Here is a 19454-nt window from a genome sequence, read left to right on the forward strand (position 1 = left end):
CCAAGAGATTAATGAGGCTAGGGACTTAGGGGTGTTGGTGGATAGGGAGATGAAGTTCAGAGGACACATTGCTAAGGTGTCCCGGATTGCACATAGGATTACTTGGTTATTGAGGAACACACTGACATCCAGAGATAAAGAGGTTATTATTCCCCTTTATAAAGCATTGATACTTCCATATTTGGATTACTGTGCTCAGGTCTGGTCACCTGGATTCCTTTCAGATGAGGAGGTTGTGGAGAGGGTTCAGAGGAGGGTGATGTAAAAAATGCTCCCTACATTAATAGATTGATAGCTTGTGGATTGCAGAGGTTGTTGATAGGCAGAGAAGAGGGGATATGATAGAAACATATAAATTACTAAAAGGTTTTTCTAAGATTGATGCAAGGGAAATGTTTCAGCTGTGTGATAGTGATGGAAGAACAAGAGGTCATCCCTGGAAATTAAGGAAAAGTGTGGTTAACAAGGGTGCAAGAACAAGGTTTTTTGTCTGGAGGGTGGTGAATGAGTGGAATGCATTGCCTGAATAATTTGTGAGTTCTTCGTCTGTAAATGAATTCAAGAAGAGATATGATAGATATTGTTTTGATAGTTTGGGTCTCCCACAATGAGTTTACTGACTCCATGGATATACCAGTAATAATATTAATAATAACAAAGTATTCTTCAGTAACCAAATGATGAAATGAGCTGCATTAGCCACTTTTGCTATGTGTCCCCTAAACTTTAACTCCCTATCCACTAACACTCCCAAGTCTCTGGCTTCGTCAATTTCCTGGAGTACAGTTTCACTAATGTGGTACACAGCCGATAATCTTTTCACCCCAAAATGCATAACCTTACACTTTGCCAGATTAAACTGACATCCAGTCTCCTTTGCCCAGTCTGCAAATCTATCCAAATCATTCTGCAAAATTTTGATATCATCTGTATTAACTATTGCTATACCCAACTTTGCATCATCGGCAAATAACTGAACAGTTTCTTAATGAACTTATTTAATGAACATTTTATCAATTATTCCATACTGGAGATAATATAATTTCTTTCTATTTTGTTACTTCTCAGCTGCTAGTCATTAAGTTTCTTAAAGATATATATATATATATATATATATATATATATATATATATATATATATATATATATATATATATATATATATATATATAATATGCAGAAAGATATGAAAATATTTTATTCTGAAAGTGAAAAAACTGTTTCATTGATATTGTAAGTTTTTTTCACTTGGTTATACTATAAATTAAAGATGCCAAGAAATTATATTATTGGTTTCATCCTTTATCTAAGTGTGAGCAAACAAAGTTTGCACATGAAGTAATTCATCACTGGGCTACTTGTATATAGAGGCTAATGACTTCACATCAGTTGCTTTAATATCCCATAATGCAAAGCACATATCCTTATGGACAAGTATAATGCTATTCATTATGGGAAGGGCCACTACCCATACCAGTTTCGACCTTTACTGAGGTGAAAAAATGAAGGGTGCTTATCATATCCCCAGAGTAGTTAGTATAGGGATGCAAGCAATCCTGATAGGAGAAAGAAACGACTGACAGATGGTATTAGAAATAGAGAAAAGACCTCAGCTCTTTTATATCATCATATAGCCAAAGGCTATCAGTTTTCCTTGTTCAGCAATTTCATGCAGATGAACAACCAATAGACCAATTGAAACTAAAGCACAAAGATGACTGATACTCAGATGCTTAGCCTTATCTGAGTTGGCCTTCTCTGCCTGAGATTGCTCTCCAGTCATCCTTACAATTGACAATAAGACCACATTGAATTAAGAGGATGGAACTATTTAAAAAACTTCTCATTGCAACAATAGACAGAATTTTCTCTCTCCCTGGTGAATATTGCATAATGTGAGTGGTCTATAGCATCTAGTCAAAAATTTGTTATCTCTTTGAATGCTTCTTTCTGAATACAAAAATCATCTGACTGAACAATAAATTTATTGTTGCTTGTTTTCAAATTCATGTTTCTTTCTAACCTTCCATAAATGGTATTTTAATTCATTAATTATAAAAATTAAAATTCTTTTCCCATTACTGACAGGTGGTGGGTACTGCAAAATAAATAACCTGTTCTGTTGTAAGTAGTGGAATGCTCAACACATTACATAATATCTTCCAAATACCCACACAAGAAGGCAGCTGTAGAATGCATGTTCTACTGTTTCCAATTGGTAATAGATGTCACATATTGGATCTCTCCAATGTTAAAGTACATCCATTTGATGGTATTGACAAAGTGGCCATATGCAATTCTCCAAGCAAGATCCCTCCTGATTGGGTATCCTTGGAACTTCAAGAAAGATTTTTGAAAAACTTTGGTATAAAGATTTCTTTATATCAAAGTTTACTTTTTTTTAAATGAAAAGAATGTCAATGCCAGAATGTTGTAGTATTCAGGTACAATCTCAGAATTTGGACCTTTATAATCATTTACCCCAAACAGGGGAAGACGAAAACCCAGGTTGTACTAGAGAAGGTCTGCACGTGTGATTGGTCTACAATATTTTATGGATTTTTAAAGCTGTATTGCTTAAATAGAAGAATTTTAAGATTGGAAGCCCAAATCCTCTGTGCTTCTTTGACAGTTGAAGAAATCACTTTTTAACTTCTTGGTATCTGCTGGACCAAAAAAATTGCACAGACTTACTATATAATTGCTTTTCTTCAGCTTCTGTGATGTCTGTAATATTTATTATGTACAACTGAGCAGAAAAGATTATGGTTTTGAGTTACTAGTTACTATGGCTTTAGAAGAAAAGGAAAGTGGCCCAATTTTTCAGTCTTCTAAGGTTTCACTGTTCTTGTATTTATATGTTCTTGAACTGGTAATATCGGGTAAGTGGAGAATGGAATTCAGAGTATAATGAAGGGTTCTTTCTCTTAGGGGTTAGTCCAAAAGGAATGCCTCTAAGATCCCACTTTCCAAAAACTTTTAATTGCGTTTTGTCTGCATTAGCAGTTAATCCACTGATCTTGTTGAATTTTTCCAAAATATCAAAAAATGTATATGGAATCATTATCCTTCAGAGTGCCCACTACATCATCGGCATATGCTAATACCTTATTTTCTTTCATTGAAAATGAACTGTTATTCCTCACACAGCATTTGTATTGTCGACTTCTTGTAAGAAAGATTCAAGAACCAATGCAAAGAGCAGTGGACCAAGAGGGCAATGTTGCTTGACTCCTTTTCGAATTTTGGTCAGGTCTGACAGGAACCTTTTGAGGCCTCATCAGTGAGAGCCAGACCCAGATGTGATACCAAGGTTGAAGTAATGCAGAAGTCATATTTCCATATACAAGTAATCAAAAGGTGTCACATCTTATTACTAAAATACTCTGGATTAGAGATATATGTTGAAAATTTTTTCACTGGGTTATACTATAAATTGAAGATGCAAGAAATTATATTCTTGGTTTCATCCTTTATCCAAATGTAAGCAAATAGTTTATAAAGCCCAGTCGTGAAGTTACTTCACGACTGGGCTACTTGTATACAGAGGCTAATGACTTCACATCAGTTGCTTTAGTATAGTATAATTTTATAGTATATAGTATAGTATTTTACGATTATATTTACTATTTTATTTTTATACTTGTAGTATAACCAAGTGAAAAAACCTTTTAGCATCTATCTCTAATCCAGAGTATTTTAGTAATAAGATGTGACACCTTTTGACCACTTGTATATGGAAATATGACTTCTACATTACTTCAACCTTGGTATACTTTTGTGTGTTACTCCCACTGATCAGACCTCAATAAAGGTCGAAACCTGTCTGGGTAGTGACCCTTCCCATAATGCATAGTATTATACTTGTCTGTAAGGATATGTGCTTTGCATTATGGGATACTAAGGCAATTGATGTGAAGCCATTAGCCTCTATATACAAGTAGCCCAGTCGTGAAGTTACTTCACACACACACACACAGACTTTATTTGTTTAAACTTGGATAAAGGATAAAACCAAGAATATTATTTCTTGGCATCTTTAATTTATTGTTTCATTGATATTTTTAGGACCTTGTTGTGCTGGAGTAGTTGGTCAGAAGATGCCCAGATATTGCTTGTTTGGAGACACAGTTAACACTGCATCCAGGATGGAATCGACAGGAGAACGTATGAAACTTGTTCATATTTTGACTTCTCATTGAAAACTTAGTTATTTGATTTTATAACTACAATTTATTGTTACATTTATTACATGCTCTTAAAAGACCTAATAAATAAAATAACATTTTTTAATGATCTTATTTCTATTTTTTTTCCAACAAGCTTTAAAGATTCATGTAAGTCCAACAACAAAAGCCATGCTGGACCACTTTCACACCTTCAATTTAATTCCACGTGGAGAAGTCGATGTGAAGGTAAGAATGAGTTTCTTCATCCTAATGTTATAGTAATATGCTTAAGCAAAAGGTGAAGGTGTAAAATAATTAGAGACATCTTCAGTGTATTAATTAAATTTGTTTTTGAATGTATTTAATTCAGATTTAAAAACAAAATATATTATTAATAGTGAAGAATTTAAGGAAACAAAACTTCATGTGTTAGAGTAATTAACTTGACTTCTAATTTTGAAAATAACACTATGTTTTGACCTCTGTATCAGGATCATCATCAGGAAAGCATACATATGCACAGGACACAAGCTACATGACACTACACAAAAAGTAAGCTAAATCTAAATGCTTTGTTAATCGTTTACCCTATCCTAATATCTGGTGAAAAAAATAATAATAAATAAAATATATAAATCAATTAACAAAATAAAATACATTTTTTATACATATCATTATAATAATATACAGATGATAGAACAAAAATGTCTAAATAAATAAAAAAGTTTTATACAGAACTAGATCAAACACATCTCTACAGTCCTCTTATATTAAGATTTTCTTGTGTTGAGGTTCTGCCATCATGTTCAGGTGTTATATGGGTCCTCCATATTCTTGGAATTACTAATCCATCATTCTTGTTTAGATTCAGATGATGTTTGCATCTCACCAGCTTCCTTGAACTTTGTTTCAAACCTGGTTTTGCAGGGACTTAGTGCCTTTCCAGTTGATTTTGTGACATTTTTGAAGTGCATGGTCTGACAGACCTGTTTGTGGAAGAATTTAATGTAGCATTTATGTTCATCTTTTCTTATTCAGATGGTGTGCCCTGTTTTCCTTATTAAGGGTAGGTTGCAGATGCAATGAATTTTGTAAATCTCTGGGTGGACAAGGTAGGTAAGGAGAGCTTTGGATGGGCTGAGTATACTTTTTAATTTTGCAGAAGGTTTGAAGGTTGCCTTAATGTTGCGTTATATCTATTTTTTCTGATATTCCCCTATTGTATAGTATGGCTATGCCATTCTTGTAATCTTTTTTACTTTTAATGGTATTGTTGTGGAGGATCTGGTGAACTTTTTTTTTTTAGCTATTTTTTTATAATTATTTGACTAATAATTTCATATTGTTTGTTCAGCACATGCTCGTTGAAGCAGATTGTTAAGACGCTATGTTTGAGGGTGCTGATGAATCCTAGTTTTTGTGTTGGGTGGTATGAATTTTTATGTATGTATTGGCCAGTGTGTGTGTGTGTGTGTGTGTGTGTGCGCGTGCGTGTAGGTTTGTGATAGACTGTGAATGAAAGGCTGCCTGAGGGATGACGTGTGACAAGTGTGTCTAGAAAAGAAAGAGGTTATTGTTCTCAATCTTGATGGTGTTAAATTCTGAATGAAACTATGTTGTGTAATTTAATTTTTTTCATTCACATTTAACATTGCTTATTATGTATTAATCATGATTTGTATAAAAATTATTTATTATTTCTTAATTTAGGATTACTATTTAAATATTTATTCTAAACTTAATCTACTATTAATTTACTAAACAATAATATCTGTAGAATTTATGATAACTAAAATATATATATGATGTAACGAAAAGTATTATTATAATTAATTCTATACGTAATGAAAAAGCTGATTAAGTAGCTCAAATATTCTGTTTATTCTTATTTGTGAAAATGTAACGTTATGTAATCACTCATGTAGTAGTAGAGCATTGTATTACATTAGCGAAATGTTTGCGTTCATTTGTTGTCATGGAGACGCATGAAATAAACAAGCACGAGTCGAAGAGAGCGTGACCTTCGGACTAAAAGGAGAGGAAAAGAAATAGAAGATTTTTAATTAGAGAGAAGAGAGGAAGTTTTTTGCAGAGCGGGAAGGAAGGTAGGATACAAGCAAAAGTAGTGGAAGAAAATTATAAGTTCTTTAGGGCAGAAATGCATGAGAATAGTGTTTAGAAGTGAGCCAAAACATAGTGAATCATATACTTAGCTGTAAGTGAAGTCAGCTGTGTTGTAAAGGAAGATTAGTGCCGTAACCGGATAAAATAAAGAACTGGACATTCAATGCAAAATTCTGATTAGTTCCAGTTAGTCTAGGATTACGTCTTAATTCTATGTTGCCCTGAGAAGAATTATATTGAGATTAACTAGTTTGAGAAAAGTAAACAAGGAAAGATATCAGTGCCTTATTGATGTATTTTTTTTTTGAGTAGTGAAGCGCAATTAACAATAGTTCAGTTAAATCGTTGGAGAATTTTTATTAATGTGCTCCGCTAACGTAAATAAGTTAATTCATAAGTGTGCTCACAATTAATTGATGTATTGAAGATTGTAAATGGTAAGAGTAGTCATACTTGTTTGTTTATTCTAACATTAACATATCTTCGAAGTTCAAAGTCCGAAATAAGATTTCTTGGAATTGCTTGGCTCAGCACTTGGCTGAGCCCTATGGTACACCACTAGTCACCTCCCCCTTCTGAGGGGGAGGTGACTAGTGGTGTCTCAACTCTTCCATAAACCACTTTTTGATATCTGGCCACCTGCTAATCCAAATCACTGGATCCATCCCAATTTGCTCCAATTCATGCAAGAGTTCCAAAGCACACTTCAGGAATGACCTCTGGTTCTTCCCCTCTCACCTTCTTCTCTTTTTATAATCCCCTCTGGATTATAAAATAATAATGAAATGCAAGAAACTTGCCTCCTGCTCAGTTGAGCTTCTGTTCCCTCACTAAGGCTTCTGGGCATAACTTCTGCTCTTCCCTGTTCCCACCCCTCTTGCATCCTGATGGTATCATGGTAACCTCATCCAATTAAAATGTGACATCTAGGCATCAGTTTCTTCCTTCAACTCTTGCTTGAACAATCAAGAAAAGTCACTCTCTGCACTACCATAAACTGCCCACTGAATGATTCCTATGAACTTTCACCAGAAGCACATCAATGTGCAGTAGTTAATAAAACAAATGTAAATTTGCAGAAAAATTTGAACCAATGACACTATAAGAAAATGCTTCTAGTTCAATGTTGCCAAATCTAAGGTATGCACTTGAATTTCAAGTAATTGCAAGCTGTGTATTATATTGATGGGACCAAAAGAAACTGATGACACTAAGGATATTTAAGTGACAGTCGATAGGAAGTTGAATTTTTTATTATTACCACCTCCATGGTGGTAATAATACAGACACATAAGACATAGGTAATCATCATCATCATCATCATACGTATCAAGGATTTAGGCCTAGCATGTCCTGTTCCGGCCTTAGAAGTCATTGTTGAATTGTTTAAGAGGACGTCCTGGTTTTCTTTTTCCTAATGGCTTGTACTTTAAGGCTTGTTTTGGTAATCTTTCTGTTTTCATTCTTTGAACGTGTTCCATCCATTTATGTTTATATTTTTTAATTTTTTCTATTACTGGTTCTTGGTTTAATTCTTTCATAATATCTTCGTTTCTTTTATGATCAAATAAGGTATACTTTGCAGTTTTTCTCATAAACTTCATTTCTGCTGTTGTTAATCTTTGTTTGTCTTTTTGTTTTATTGTCCAGATTTCGCTTCCATACATTAAGACTGGTAGGGCTAATGTATTGTATACTTTTAGCCTGGTTTGTTTTTGAACTAGGTTTGGTTTAAATATAGAGTTAATTACACCTGTTATTTTTAAATATTTTGCCATTTTTACATTTATATCTTTTTCATTTTCATATGTGATCATACATCCTAGGTAGTTAAATGAATTCACCTGTTCTAAGATCTTGTTATCTATTACTATTTTAGTTCTTGCTGGATCTTGTCCTTTAAATGCCATAGTTTTTGATTTTTCCGTCGATATTATCATACCATAATCTTTGGATATCTCATTTAGATTTAAAATAGCTTTCTGTAAGTTATCTTCAGAATTTGTAATTATTATTTGGTCGTCGGCAAAGAGGAGAGTGTTTAAGTTAACTGTAGGTGAAAGTTTAATTCCTTGATGTAAATTTTTACTCCATTTTATTATTATTTCATTTAAGTAGATATTAAAAGAGTTGCTGAGAGGGGACATCCCTGTCGGACCCCTTGGTTTATCTCTCTTGTATATGATAGCGCGTAATTTAATCTTATTTGTATTTGATTATTTTCATATATATTTGTGATAGCTTTTAGGATATTTGTAGAAAGTATTTTTAACTTGGATATAGTTATCTTAAAGATACCAAGCAATTTTAAACCTGGTTTTACTCCATTTCCCAAGTGAGCAAACAGACAAAATGTCAAGTTTGCGCCTGCAATTGATGCAAGACTAGCTGATCCCACAGGTAGTGCAAGACCGAGGCAACTCGTGGTAAAGGTGGAGCAAGCTCTGATCACTAATCTTAATATTTACCCTTAATGCCAAAACACATCTCCAAGAAGGGGATGTATGATGTTTTGTATTAAAGGCAAGGGGCCAGTGGGAGCCAGGCTAGAAATACCAAGATTTAGTAATGCAGAGCTTATAAGTATTTTACCAAAACAAGTTACCATAAGGTGTTTTAACCTTATTAAATAAAAATCTCAGGAGGAGATATAAATGTAGAAAGTATTTTTAACTTGGGTATAGTTATGTTAAAGATACCAAGCAATTTTAAACCTGGTTTTACTCCATTTCCCAAGTGAGCAAACAGACAAAATGTCAAGTTTGCACCTGCAACTGATGCAAGACTAGCTGATGCCACAGGTAGTGCAAGACTGAGGCAACTCGTGGTAAACGTGGAGCAAGCTCGATCAGCTAGTCTTGCATCAATTGCAGGCACAAACTTGACATTTTGTCTGTTTGCTCATTTGGGAAATGGAGTAAAACCAAGTTTAAAATTGCTTTTTAGGATATTATTTGGTATTTTGTCTTTCTTTTAATATGTTAAATAATATGTTTCTTTTAACTTTGTCAAATGCTTTTTCAAAGTCAATAAATGCAATATGTGTTTCTAAATTATATTCTCTTCTTTTCTCTATTATTAATTTTAGGCAAAAGGCTGGGTCTATGATCGTCCTTTTCTAAATCCATTCTGTACTTCTAGAATAACGTTTTCGGAATATTTCATTAGTTTGTTATTTAAAGAGCCTGTGTAGCTCAGTGGATGTGGCGTTTGCACACCACGGCACTTGGCCGCACGAAGGAAGACTTGGTTTCAAGTCTTCCTTCGTGTGAACATGCCAGAAATCGACTAACCGGTTCCTGAGTTAGTCGATTTCTGGCACGAGCAAGCGGGTTTTTCCTCCCGGAAACTCGGGATTTTCGTCCCGTAAACTCAAGAAAATCGAACGTAGAACCCACATTATTTCAGACATTAAATATATTGTGTCAGAGTTAGGGACCATGAGATGGCGGCACATTTGAGCCGTCTCTCTTCACTGTGTACCGCTTAATTAGTGATAGCCTTGGGCCATCTATCTCTGATTGGTACCAGTGGAGATTGAACTGCCCACTCAGTCTCCTAAAGTTAGATAGGGCTAAATGGCCTCGCCTACTCCCCGTATACGGGAATAAAAAGGCGTTAGCTGATTTTTTTTTTTTTTTTTTTTTTTTTGTTATTTAAGATTCTGCTATATATTTTGTAACAGGAATTTAGTATACTGATACCTCTATAGTTTTTAGGTCATCTCTATTACCTTTCTTAAAGATAGGAATCACAATTGCTTTTTTCCATTCTATTGGGGGGGGGGATACCAGTTGAGTAAATTTTATTTAAAAATAATAAGAATCTTTCTTTGTATCTTGTTCCTGCGTATTTATATAGTTCTGAACCTAGCTTATCTTAGACATAGGTAATAATAATAAGACAGACACATCGTGGGAGGTTCATTCAATTGACAACATTTTTATCATATAGAGTCTTGAAGTCCTTAACACTACTTGCATTAACAAAACATTCTGGTAATGCATTCCATTCACTGACAATTCTCCATATAAAAAATCTACTCCTTACAATGGTGTGAAGAGTAGATTCCACACTTTTGCATAACTTCCAGGAATGACCTCTGGTTCTTCTCGTCTCACCTTTTACTCTATTTATAATCCCCTCTGGATTAATCTGATAAAATTCTCTCACTAACGAAATGATGAGGTATGGTAACGAAATAATCCTCTCAGATTTTAACAAAATGGGCACTCATTAACTGAACAACCTCTTCTGCATCTGTAACCCTCATGCCATCTAAATTTAGAAGAGTTATTCTTTCATATTCATTCTTTCTTTTACTTGCAGCATATCGATAGAATTCTTGTGGATTGTCTTTAGCACACAGAGCCAGTTTCTTTTCATATTCAGACTTTGCTTTTCATATAACAGTTGTGACTATTCTAGCCTGCTGCTTATAACATTCATATCAGACGTCATCCTTATACAAACGGTATTCCTTCCACATTGTCCTTTTCTTACGAATGTTAATCTTTGTTGCTTAATATGATTTAAATCTCTTGCTATATATGACTTAAAATCTCTTGCTTAATAAGATTACACATCCATTTGACTCCTACTCTATTTATTCTTCAAAATCTCAATGCTTCCCATGCACTGTCGACATTCTTTCTATCCAGCAACCGATCCCATTTCACTGAACTCAGTTGGTCATAATTTCTTGCTTTGTAGTTCAGCGTGTAACCTTTTCTGAATGGAACATTCATAAACTTGGTCATTTCCCAAGTGACTACTGCATGATCACTGTCACCAACTGGAGGCAGAATAGTTATGTCTTTAACTGAAATGCCCTCTGACACTATAATCAAATCTAACACTTTTTGACCTAGAGTTCTTTCTGTCACATGCTGCGTGAGGAAGTTGTCCCACAAGAACTCAATAAATGCATTTTCATTCTTCTCATGAGATTCTACTGCTACCCAATCAATATTTGGATAATTAAACTCTCCCATTATGATTACTCTTTTCACACTCATCTTTTCTATTTGGTGATGCATTCTTCATCACTAGTAACTGATCCACCAGGTCTGTAACAACACCCCTCTATGTAATTAGTCTTGTTAGATTCCACTTCACACTAGATGGCTTCAAATTCACTGCCACACAAAATATTGTTAGTAGTATTACTACAATGATAGGTCTCAACTTTAACTGGATTTAAATCATCGATATCATTAGCAGCACCCCCCCCTCCTCTCCTATCCTCCCTAAAAATACTGTACCCATGACACTCAATACCAGTTAGTATTGAGTGTCATGGGTACAGTATTTTGATAGCCAGGTCTCACTAATACTTACAATGTGAGGGTCGCAAAATATTGACTAAGGCAACAAACTCTATCCTTTTGTTTCTGATACTCCTAGCATTCATGTACAGACATAATAATCTATCTGTTGGTTCTTTTGTATTCTCTTGTCTGCAGTCTGTCTGACACATGTGGACAACTTGCAGATCTCTATTATTCTCTAATGCCTTACACATGTGGACATCTTTACACACATATGATGGGTCCTAACTGGAAGAACACAAACCCTCGTCAACATTTCCATGACAAAGCCCATTCCCGTCATTAACACAGTTATATAACATTGTCGTCCTTGTTCTGCCTTAGTATTTGCACGTTCGGGTCTGCCTCCCACTGACGAGACCTCAATAAAGGTGGTTGAAACCAGTCTGGGTAGTGGCCCTTCCCTTAATGCATAGCAGTATACATGTCCACAAGGAGATGTGCTTTGCATTATGGGAGATATTGAGACAAGGAGTGATGAGAGCTTGGTCTACGTTTGCTTGCAGTTTCCTGATGTTGCACAACCTTATCACAGTCCTGAAGATATTTTCAGGCACAAACTTTGTTTGCTTACACTTGGATAAAGGATTAAACTAAATTTATTATAACTGAATAGTTCTTTTGTTGTTTATGATGCTCTCATATATGCTATGCTACTATTGCTGAATGGTATATAAATATGAATTTTTTTTTTTTTAAATGGTGAGTCTATACATAAGAGGTTGGTTGATCAAGTACATTAGTAGTGTGTGTGGGTTGGGAAAGGAGAAATTTGTTTACACTTGGTTTGAAGGCCCATTTATGTTATATTCCTCAGAGAAACACATAGGGCTTGGATAATACTGTTCTACAATACATGAAACACATGCCATCTGGATGATGGCATGTGTTTCAATATATTTCATCGAGCATGGAAGAATTATCGACGTTAATACACTTGAGCATTTCCAATGGAAATATTAATAGAAGATATATATTACAGAAACCAGACATCTGTGTGAAAGTAGGTGGAGGAAGTTGGTAAGAGATGGGTCATTAATTAATCTAATTGCCCTTTGTATTAAGTATTGAAGGGAAAATTTAGGGACACCATCTCCAAATGTGAAACAATATTTGATAGTTGGGTGGATTAGTGATTTGAATAAGGTTAAGCTGTTCAGAGGTGAAGTGTTAAGCAAAAGAGAAATCCTAGTTTCTTGGAAGCTGATGAGGAGGCAGTGGTTGTGCATGTGTTTATACCAGGAGAGCTTTGATGTCAGTGTAATTCCAAAAAGTGAAATCTCATCTTATTTAGAAATATGAGTGATAAAGTTAATATTGGAAGAAAATGGTTCTTTTTTTTTTTTTTTTGTAAATAAAGAAATTAATAAAGAAAGAGTCATACGGCTTCATTTCGACAATGTAAAATGTATAGAAATAGTGGATATTAATGACTCCACATTATTTCAAAGCCGAATGTATGTAGAAACTTTTATAAGTTTCATAATTTTGACCAGAGAGCTTATGGGAATACATCCTTGGTGTCAGAGTTGCCTTAGTTTGCACTACTTAAAAGAACATGAATTCTGCCCAAGTCGCCATATATTTGTCAAATGTACTTTTATTAGTACATTTGATAAAGGTTTCACTATCCTGACATCTGTTTCAAATTGACTGGTTCTCTTCAGAGTCTAGGCAGAAACCTTAAGAGAACAAAAACTCCCAATCAATACTAAAACAATCAAATGTTTGGAGAGTTGTATTTTTCATAAGTGAACTCTCAATCAATGTGTAAAGATAATTAATAAAGAAAGAGCCCATCAGCTTCATTTTGGTGATGTAAATTACATAGAAATAATGGATATTAAAGAATCAACATTATTTCAAAGCCAAATGTATATAAAAACTGTGAATGTTTTGTAATTTTAGACCAGAGAGCTTTTGAATCCTTAGCTTGGCTTGCACTACTTAAATGAATGTGACCACTGCCCAAGCATCCATAATGGGGGGGAGTCCTGAAAAGTTGTGATAATCACCATGAAGGAATTGAGGTAGAACCATGTTCCAGGTGTTTATCAGAACTTGTCAGTTCCCTCCCTCCCTCGTATATTAGCCTCTTATTAGTGCTTGGGCAGTGTTTGTCTTCTTCTAAGTAGTGTAAGTTAAGGCACCTCCAATGCCAAAGAAACACCAGATCTGGTGCTTGTGTCAGACCCAGTCAAATGCTTTGGATATATTCCATGTGACCACTTGAGATTTACCAAACTTTGACCATGGTATTTGTGATAAGTGATGTGAGCAGATGTCTTGTTAATTGGCAGCAGCATAAGATATTGATGTTTTCCCTCCATTACTTTAGAGAGGATTGAGGTGAGAGAAATTGGGCAATAGTTTGGTGGTAGTGATTTGTTGCCCTTCTTTGGAATGGGTTGAACAGACGTCAGGTTTCCATACAATATATATACCAGTGAAATAATAAAACATAAACAGGCAACACAGAATAAGAGTCAGTTCTGGTACACAAACCCTCAGGACTAGGAGACTTAAATGTCTAATTTGGAATTTTTCTAATCTCTTTCTGGAGAAAAGACAGGGGAAGCATTGAGTAGTGAGCATTTTAGGGAATATTTACCAAGTTCGATTATGCCTGCACTAGAGGAAAAGTATGAAGCCAGTTGATTGGGTTTTTTTTGTGGGTGATGATGATGATGCAATAGTGCCAATAAGTACCCAAGACAACATGTAATGGAGGAGACTTGGGATTCAAAAGGACTGAAATTCATAGTAGCATTTGAGAACATGGCAATAACCAATATTGCCTTTGACTGGGCTAAGCAGTATTGTGGTCTTGACTTGGGAGATTGTCAAACATGCAGAATATTCTTTAAAGGAGTATATGTTGAATGCAATGCAGGTACATTAAATATACCAAGAAATTATATACTTGTAGTTATTATTTCTGGAAAAATATGTTTTTCCAGAAATAACAGTGAAGTAACATGGGAAGTAACATGGGAAAAATTCCCATGTTACTTCACTAAAAATAAACTATTATTTTAATGACTTTTATATGAAAAAGCAAGAAGCATGAATCACAACAGAAATTTGCTGTTTTAAGGATACTTGGGACATAAGACTGAATGATAAATGCGCGTAAATACAAGAAAGATATTTAATTAACCAAATATTCCGGTCTGGAAATAGCAGACCATCTTCAGTGGTATTACAAGAACAGTTTTAAAAAATACAAGCTAGAATACTAACAACAGATCGTTAAAAATAGAACACGGCGCATGATGTTATATCACAAAGTATTAAGTATAAAATGGAACATTTTGAAGTAGAGACATGATTGAAAAAAAAAAAAAATTAATGAGTAATCTTGATTCGACTTTCCCAGATTTTTGATATAGATATACAGTCATTATGGTTCAGGTTGGGACGATGGAGTAAGGCCTCCACGCTTTCCTTGAACAAACGTTCGAACCTATAACGGGATCTATGTAAGAGGCCAGTCCTGGACCAAAAGATGCTGTGGTCAGTTTCAATCCCGTGTTGAGCCAATCTAGACTTTTCAGGTTTGTTGTGAAGAATGGAGGATTGATGTTCTTGGATTCTTTTTTCAAGAGAACGTCCAGTCTGTCCAAAATAGGAAAGATCACAGTTGCAAGGAATTTGATAAACTCCAGGAAGAGATAAAGTTGAGCATTTTGTCTTTAGGAGAAGGAAAATGAGAAGACAATTTGTTAATAGGTGAATACGTAGTTGTTAAATCATATTTCTTTAAAATTCTTACGATAGGTTCTGAAATACCGGAGATATAAGGAATAGGCACTCGACGTATTGAAACTTTGTTGTTTTGTGGAGGATTATAAGAATTGAGAAGATGTTGAGTACTTTTTTTAAAAAAAGTCATTGAGTTTCATGTGTTGTTGGATAGTAGAAAGTTCTTTCTGTAGATAATCAAAAGTAGAACAATTAGTTTTGGCTCTTCTGATGAGGCATTTTATAATTCCTGTTTTTTGACAAGGATGATGGGCTGATTCTTTAAGAATATAACAACCCGTGAACGTTGGTTTCCTGTATACTGTAGTTGTAAGAATATTTGAAGGTGACCGGATGAGGAGACTGTCTAAAAAAGATAACTGGTTGTTTTCTTCTATTTCCATAGTAAACTTTATACGTTGATGCAAGGAATTAATACTGTTTAAAAAAGAAGGTAAAGAGTTTTTGCTGTGAGGCCAAATAGTAAAGATGTCATCTATATATCTTACCCAAAAGGATGGTTGAGGGAAAATAGATGAGAAGAGGACTTTTTCTAAATGTTCCAAATAGAAGTTAGCTAATATAGAAGTTTGCGTCTGTGCACCCAGAGATTGTCGGAATAAGTGAGACATGGTTAGATGAGGATGACATCCTGACAGGAATAGAGATGGAAAGGTATGATGTGTTTCGTGAGGATAGAAGGGGTAAAAAGGGAGGGGGAGTGCTATTGATGATAGAGAAAGAGTTATGTCCATACAAGGTAGAGATGCAAGGGGGAAATGGGGCCAGTGGTTTTGAGGCAGTATAGTGTGAGATAGAGGTGAATAGAATCAAATACTTGGTGGGATGTTGTTATAGACCTGGTAATGTGGATGGTGGTGATAGTGAAATGTATAGTCAAATAAGCCAAGCAAATAAGAAAAGGGTGATCATTATGGGTGATTTTAATTATGGCAATATAGACTGGAATGAAGAGATAGCAACTGGAAGTAAAGAAAATGAGTTTCTTGAGTTTTTGAGGGATAACTACCTCAGACAGTATGTAACAGAGGGCACAAGAGGATTAAGGGTCTTGGATTTGGTCATCTCATCGGAGGATGTAATTATCAATGAGGTATCAAATCATCCACCAATTGGTGAAAGTGACCATGAGGTGATTACTTGGGTGGTTGCCAGCAGTGCAAGGACCCCAGTGAAAAAAGGGTATATGTGGAACTACAAGGGGGGGTGATTATGAAGAGCTCAGGAGACAGCTTGCAGGTATAGCATGGAATGAGGAGTTAGCTGGAAAAGAGATCAATGCAGCTTGGGGGATTTTCAAAAAATATTTAGTGGATGCAATGTCTAAATGTATACCACGGGTGAGAAGGTTAAATAAGTTAGGTGTGAGATGGATGAATAAAGAGATTAAGCATGCAATACAGAGAAAAAGGGCATTGTGGAGGCAGCATAAGAGAAGTGGAAGTAACCAATTTCATGAGTTCTACAAAGACCAGGCAAGGAGAGTGACTTGGTTGGTGAGAGTAGCTAAAGAGAGGTATGAACAGCAGTTAGCTAATGAAGCTAAAAAGAATCCTAGGGAGTTCTTTCGATATGTAACCAGCAAAAGAAAGAATGATTATGGAAGGATGACGTTGATTGGAGGAAATGGTATAAAGACAGCTGTTGCAGAATGTGTGGTGGAGATACTTAATGAGCAGTTCATAAAGATCTTTCAATCTTGTGAATGTGACTTCATGGAGAGATTAAGAGCAGTTGATGATGAGGAGGAGAGACTGACTGTAAGTGAGCAAGATGTGTTTGGGGAGTTGAGTAAACTAGATGTAAATAAGGCTGTGGGACTTGATAATATATCACCGCATATTCTGAAGGAATGTGCCAGAGAGTTGACACCTGCCTTGACATATTTTTTTAATACGAGTCTTGCACTTGGTCAAGTCCCTAAAGAGTGGAAGGAGGGCAAGATTGTGCCACTTCATAAAGGAGGTGATCGAACTCAAGCATCAAACTATAGGCCTATCTGTGTGTCGGGTGTTGTGGTTAAGTTGTTGGAGAAGCTTGTGAGAACTAGAATCCAGAGTTGGGTTGACAACAATGGTATAATCTTTGATGGACAGCATGGATTTGCTAAAGGGAGGTCGTGTTTTAGTAATCTACTTACTTATTACAATAAAGTGACTGCTTCCTTGGACAGAGGAGAAGGATACACAGTAATATACTTGGGTTTCGCAAAAGCTTTTGATAGAGTGCCTCATGATAAGTTGACAGTCAAACTAGAGCAGATGGGGTTGGATATTAGATTAGTGCATTGGATTGGAGACTGGCTATCTGATAGGTATCAACAAGTTGTGTATGGGGGTGCAATATCCAGGAAAAGGAAAAGGAAAGTCACTAGTGGAGTGCCTCAGGGATCTGTTTTAGGGCCATTACTATTTAACTTGTATATTAATGATATTGGCGAAGATTTGGATGGAGATATTCAGTTGTTTGCAGATGATGCAAAGTTGGGACGAACCATAAAGAGTAGTGAAGATGTTGTGGCCTTGCAAGAAGACTTGAATAAATTGAGTGATTGGGCAAGCAAATGGGGGTATGAGTTCAATGTTGCAAAATGTAAGGTTTTAAAATTTGGAAAACAAAGATGGGATGCAGAATTTATGCTTGGTAAGAATATATTGTTGGAAGTAGAGGAAATAAGAGATCTGGGAGTGATAGTGGATAAGGATCTAAAATTTAGGGGTCACATCGCCAAAATTGTGAAGACAACACAAAGACTTCTGGGAATGATGAGGAGGACACTGACGTGTAGAAGTAGGGAGATTCTTGTTCCATTGTATAAGGCTTTGATTAGGCCACACATGGACTATTGTGCCCAGATTTGGTCACCTGGTTTTCAGAAGGATGAAGAGATGTTGGAAAGGGTCCAAAGGCGACTGACTAAGGTAGTTTCTGACCTCTGGAATGTCGAGTATGAGGAAAGATTGAAAAGATGTAATTTGCAGAGACTAGTGGAGAGAAGGAAGAGGGGAGATATGATAGAGACCTACAAGTTGGTAAGGGGTTGCTATAGGATCAATGGTGGAGAAGTTCTACAGCGAATAGTGGGAGATCAGGGGAGAACCAGAGGTCATCCCTGGAAACTGTATAAAGAGGGTGTGAGTAGGGGAGTGAGAGGCAGGTTTTTTTCGTGCAGAGTTGTGAATGATTGGAATGCCTTGCCTGAGAGTGTGGTGTCTGCAAGGAGTTTGAATGTGTTTAAGACCCGGTATGATGAGATGTGTGTGAGATAAAAGGACCTCCTAGATGAGTCTTTGACTCCATGAGGTCTTGTTTAATAATAATAATAATAATAATAATAATAAAGCAGGAGAAAGAGGACTTCCCATGGCCATTCCTTCTACTTGGCTGTAAAATTTATTTTGATATACGAAATATCCAGAATGTATTACAAAATTGAATAGTTTTATAATGTCTTGAGGAAAGATGTCAGCAAGTAATTTTAAAGTTTCCTTAAGAGGTACATTGTATATAAAGATTCTATATCAAAGCTAACCATAAGATCTGTAGGTTGTAATGAGACATTTTTTAATTTTTCTAAGAAATCTGAGGAGTTTTTTAAAAAAGAATTAGAGTTGCCAATGTAAGATTTCAATAATTTAGCTAGATATTTGGCTAGTATATTTGGTAGGTAGGAGAATCAATACAATCTACTATTGGACGAAGAGGATAGTCAATCTTATGGATTTTTGGAAGGCCATAAAATCTAGGAGGTCTTCCAAAATGAGTTTTAAGATTTTCAATTGTGTCTTTATCTAAACTGATGACTTCATCTAAGAGAGAATTTAATTTCTTTAGTTGTCTGTTGGTTGGATTATAATCAATTTCTTGATATGTGGAGCGATCTCGAAGCAAAAGAGAAAGTTTTCTTCAGTAATTAGCTGAGTCCATAACTACTGTTGCTTTTCCCTTATCAGCTTTTGGTGATAATGAGGTGATTATTTTTTCTCAAAGACTGTAAAGATTTCATTTCAGAAGGAGATATGTTGGAAGGAGGAAGTTTGACCTTAAGTAGAGAAGAAGCGACTTC

At 35.4% G+C, this 19454-nt stretch overlaps 1 protein-coding gene across 4 annotated transcripts in view; it reads left to right on the forward strand.

Annotated features, from left to right (window-relative positions):
* LOC150108266 (atrial natriuretic peptide receptor 1-like) overlaps nucleotides 1–19454 on the forward strand; it is a 352590-nt gene that overhangs the window by 323353 nt on the left and 9783 nt on the right. For all 4 annotated transcript variants that reach the window (XM_090415713.1, XM_090415714.1, XM_090415715.1 and 1 more), the window contains 2 exons: nucleotides 4069–4167; nucleotides 4324–4415. In XM_090415713.1, coding sequence (XP_090271839.1) covers nucleotides 4069–4167; nucleotides 4324–4415 — 191 coding nt within the window. The remainder of the gene's footprint in view (nucleotides 1–4068; nucleotides 4168–4323; nucleotides 4416–19454) is intronic.

The sequence above is a fragment of the Typopeltis vanoorti genome, chromosome 3 (assembly GCF_054136105.1).
Source record: "Typopeltis vanoorti isolate ZY-2024b chromosome 3, IOZ_Tvanoo_1.0, whole genome shotgun sequence".
NCBI lineage: Eukaryota > Metazoa > Arthropoda > Arachnida > Uropygi > Thelyphonidae > Typopeltis > Typopeltis vanoorti.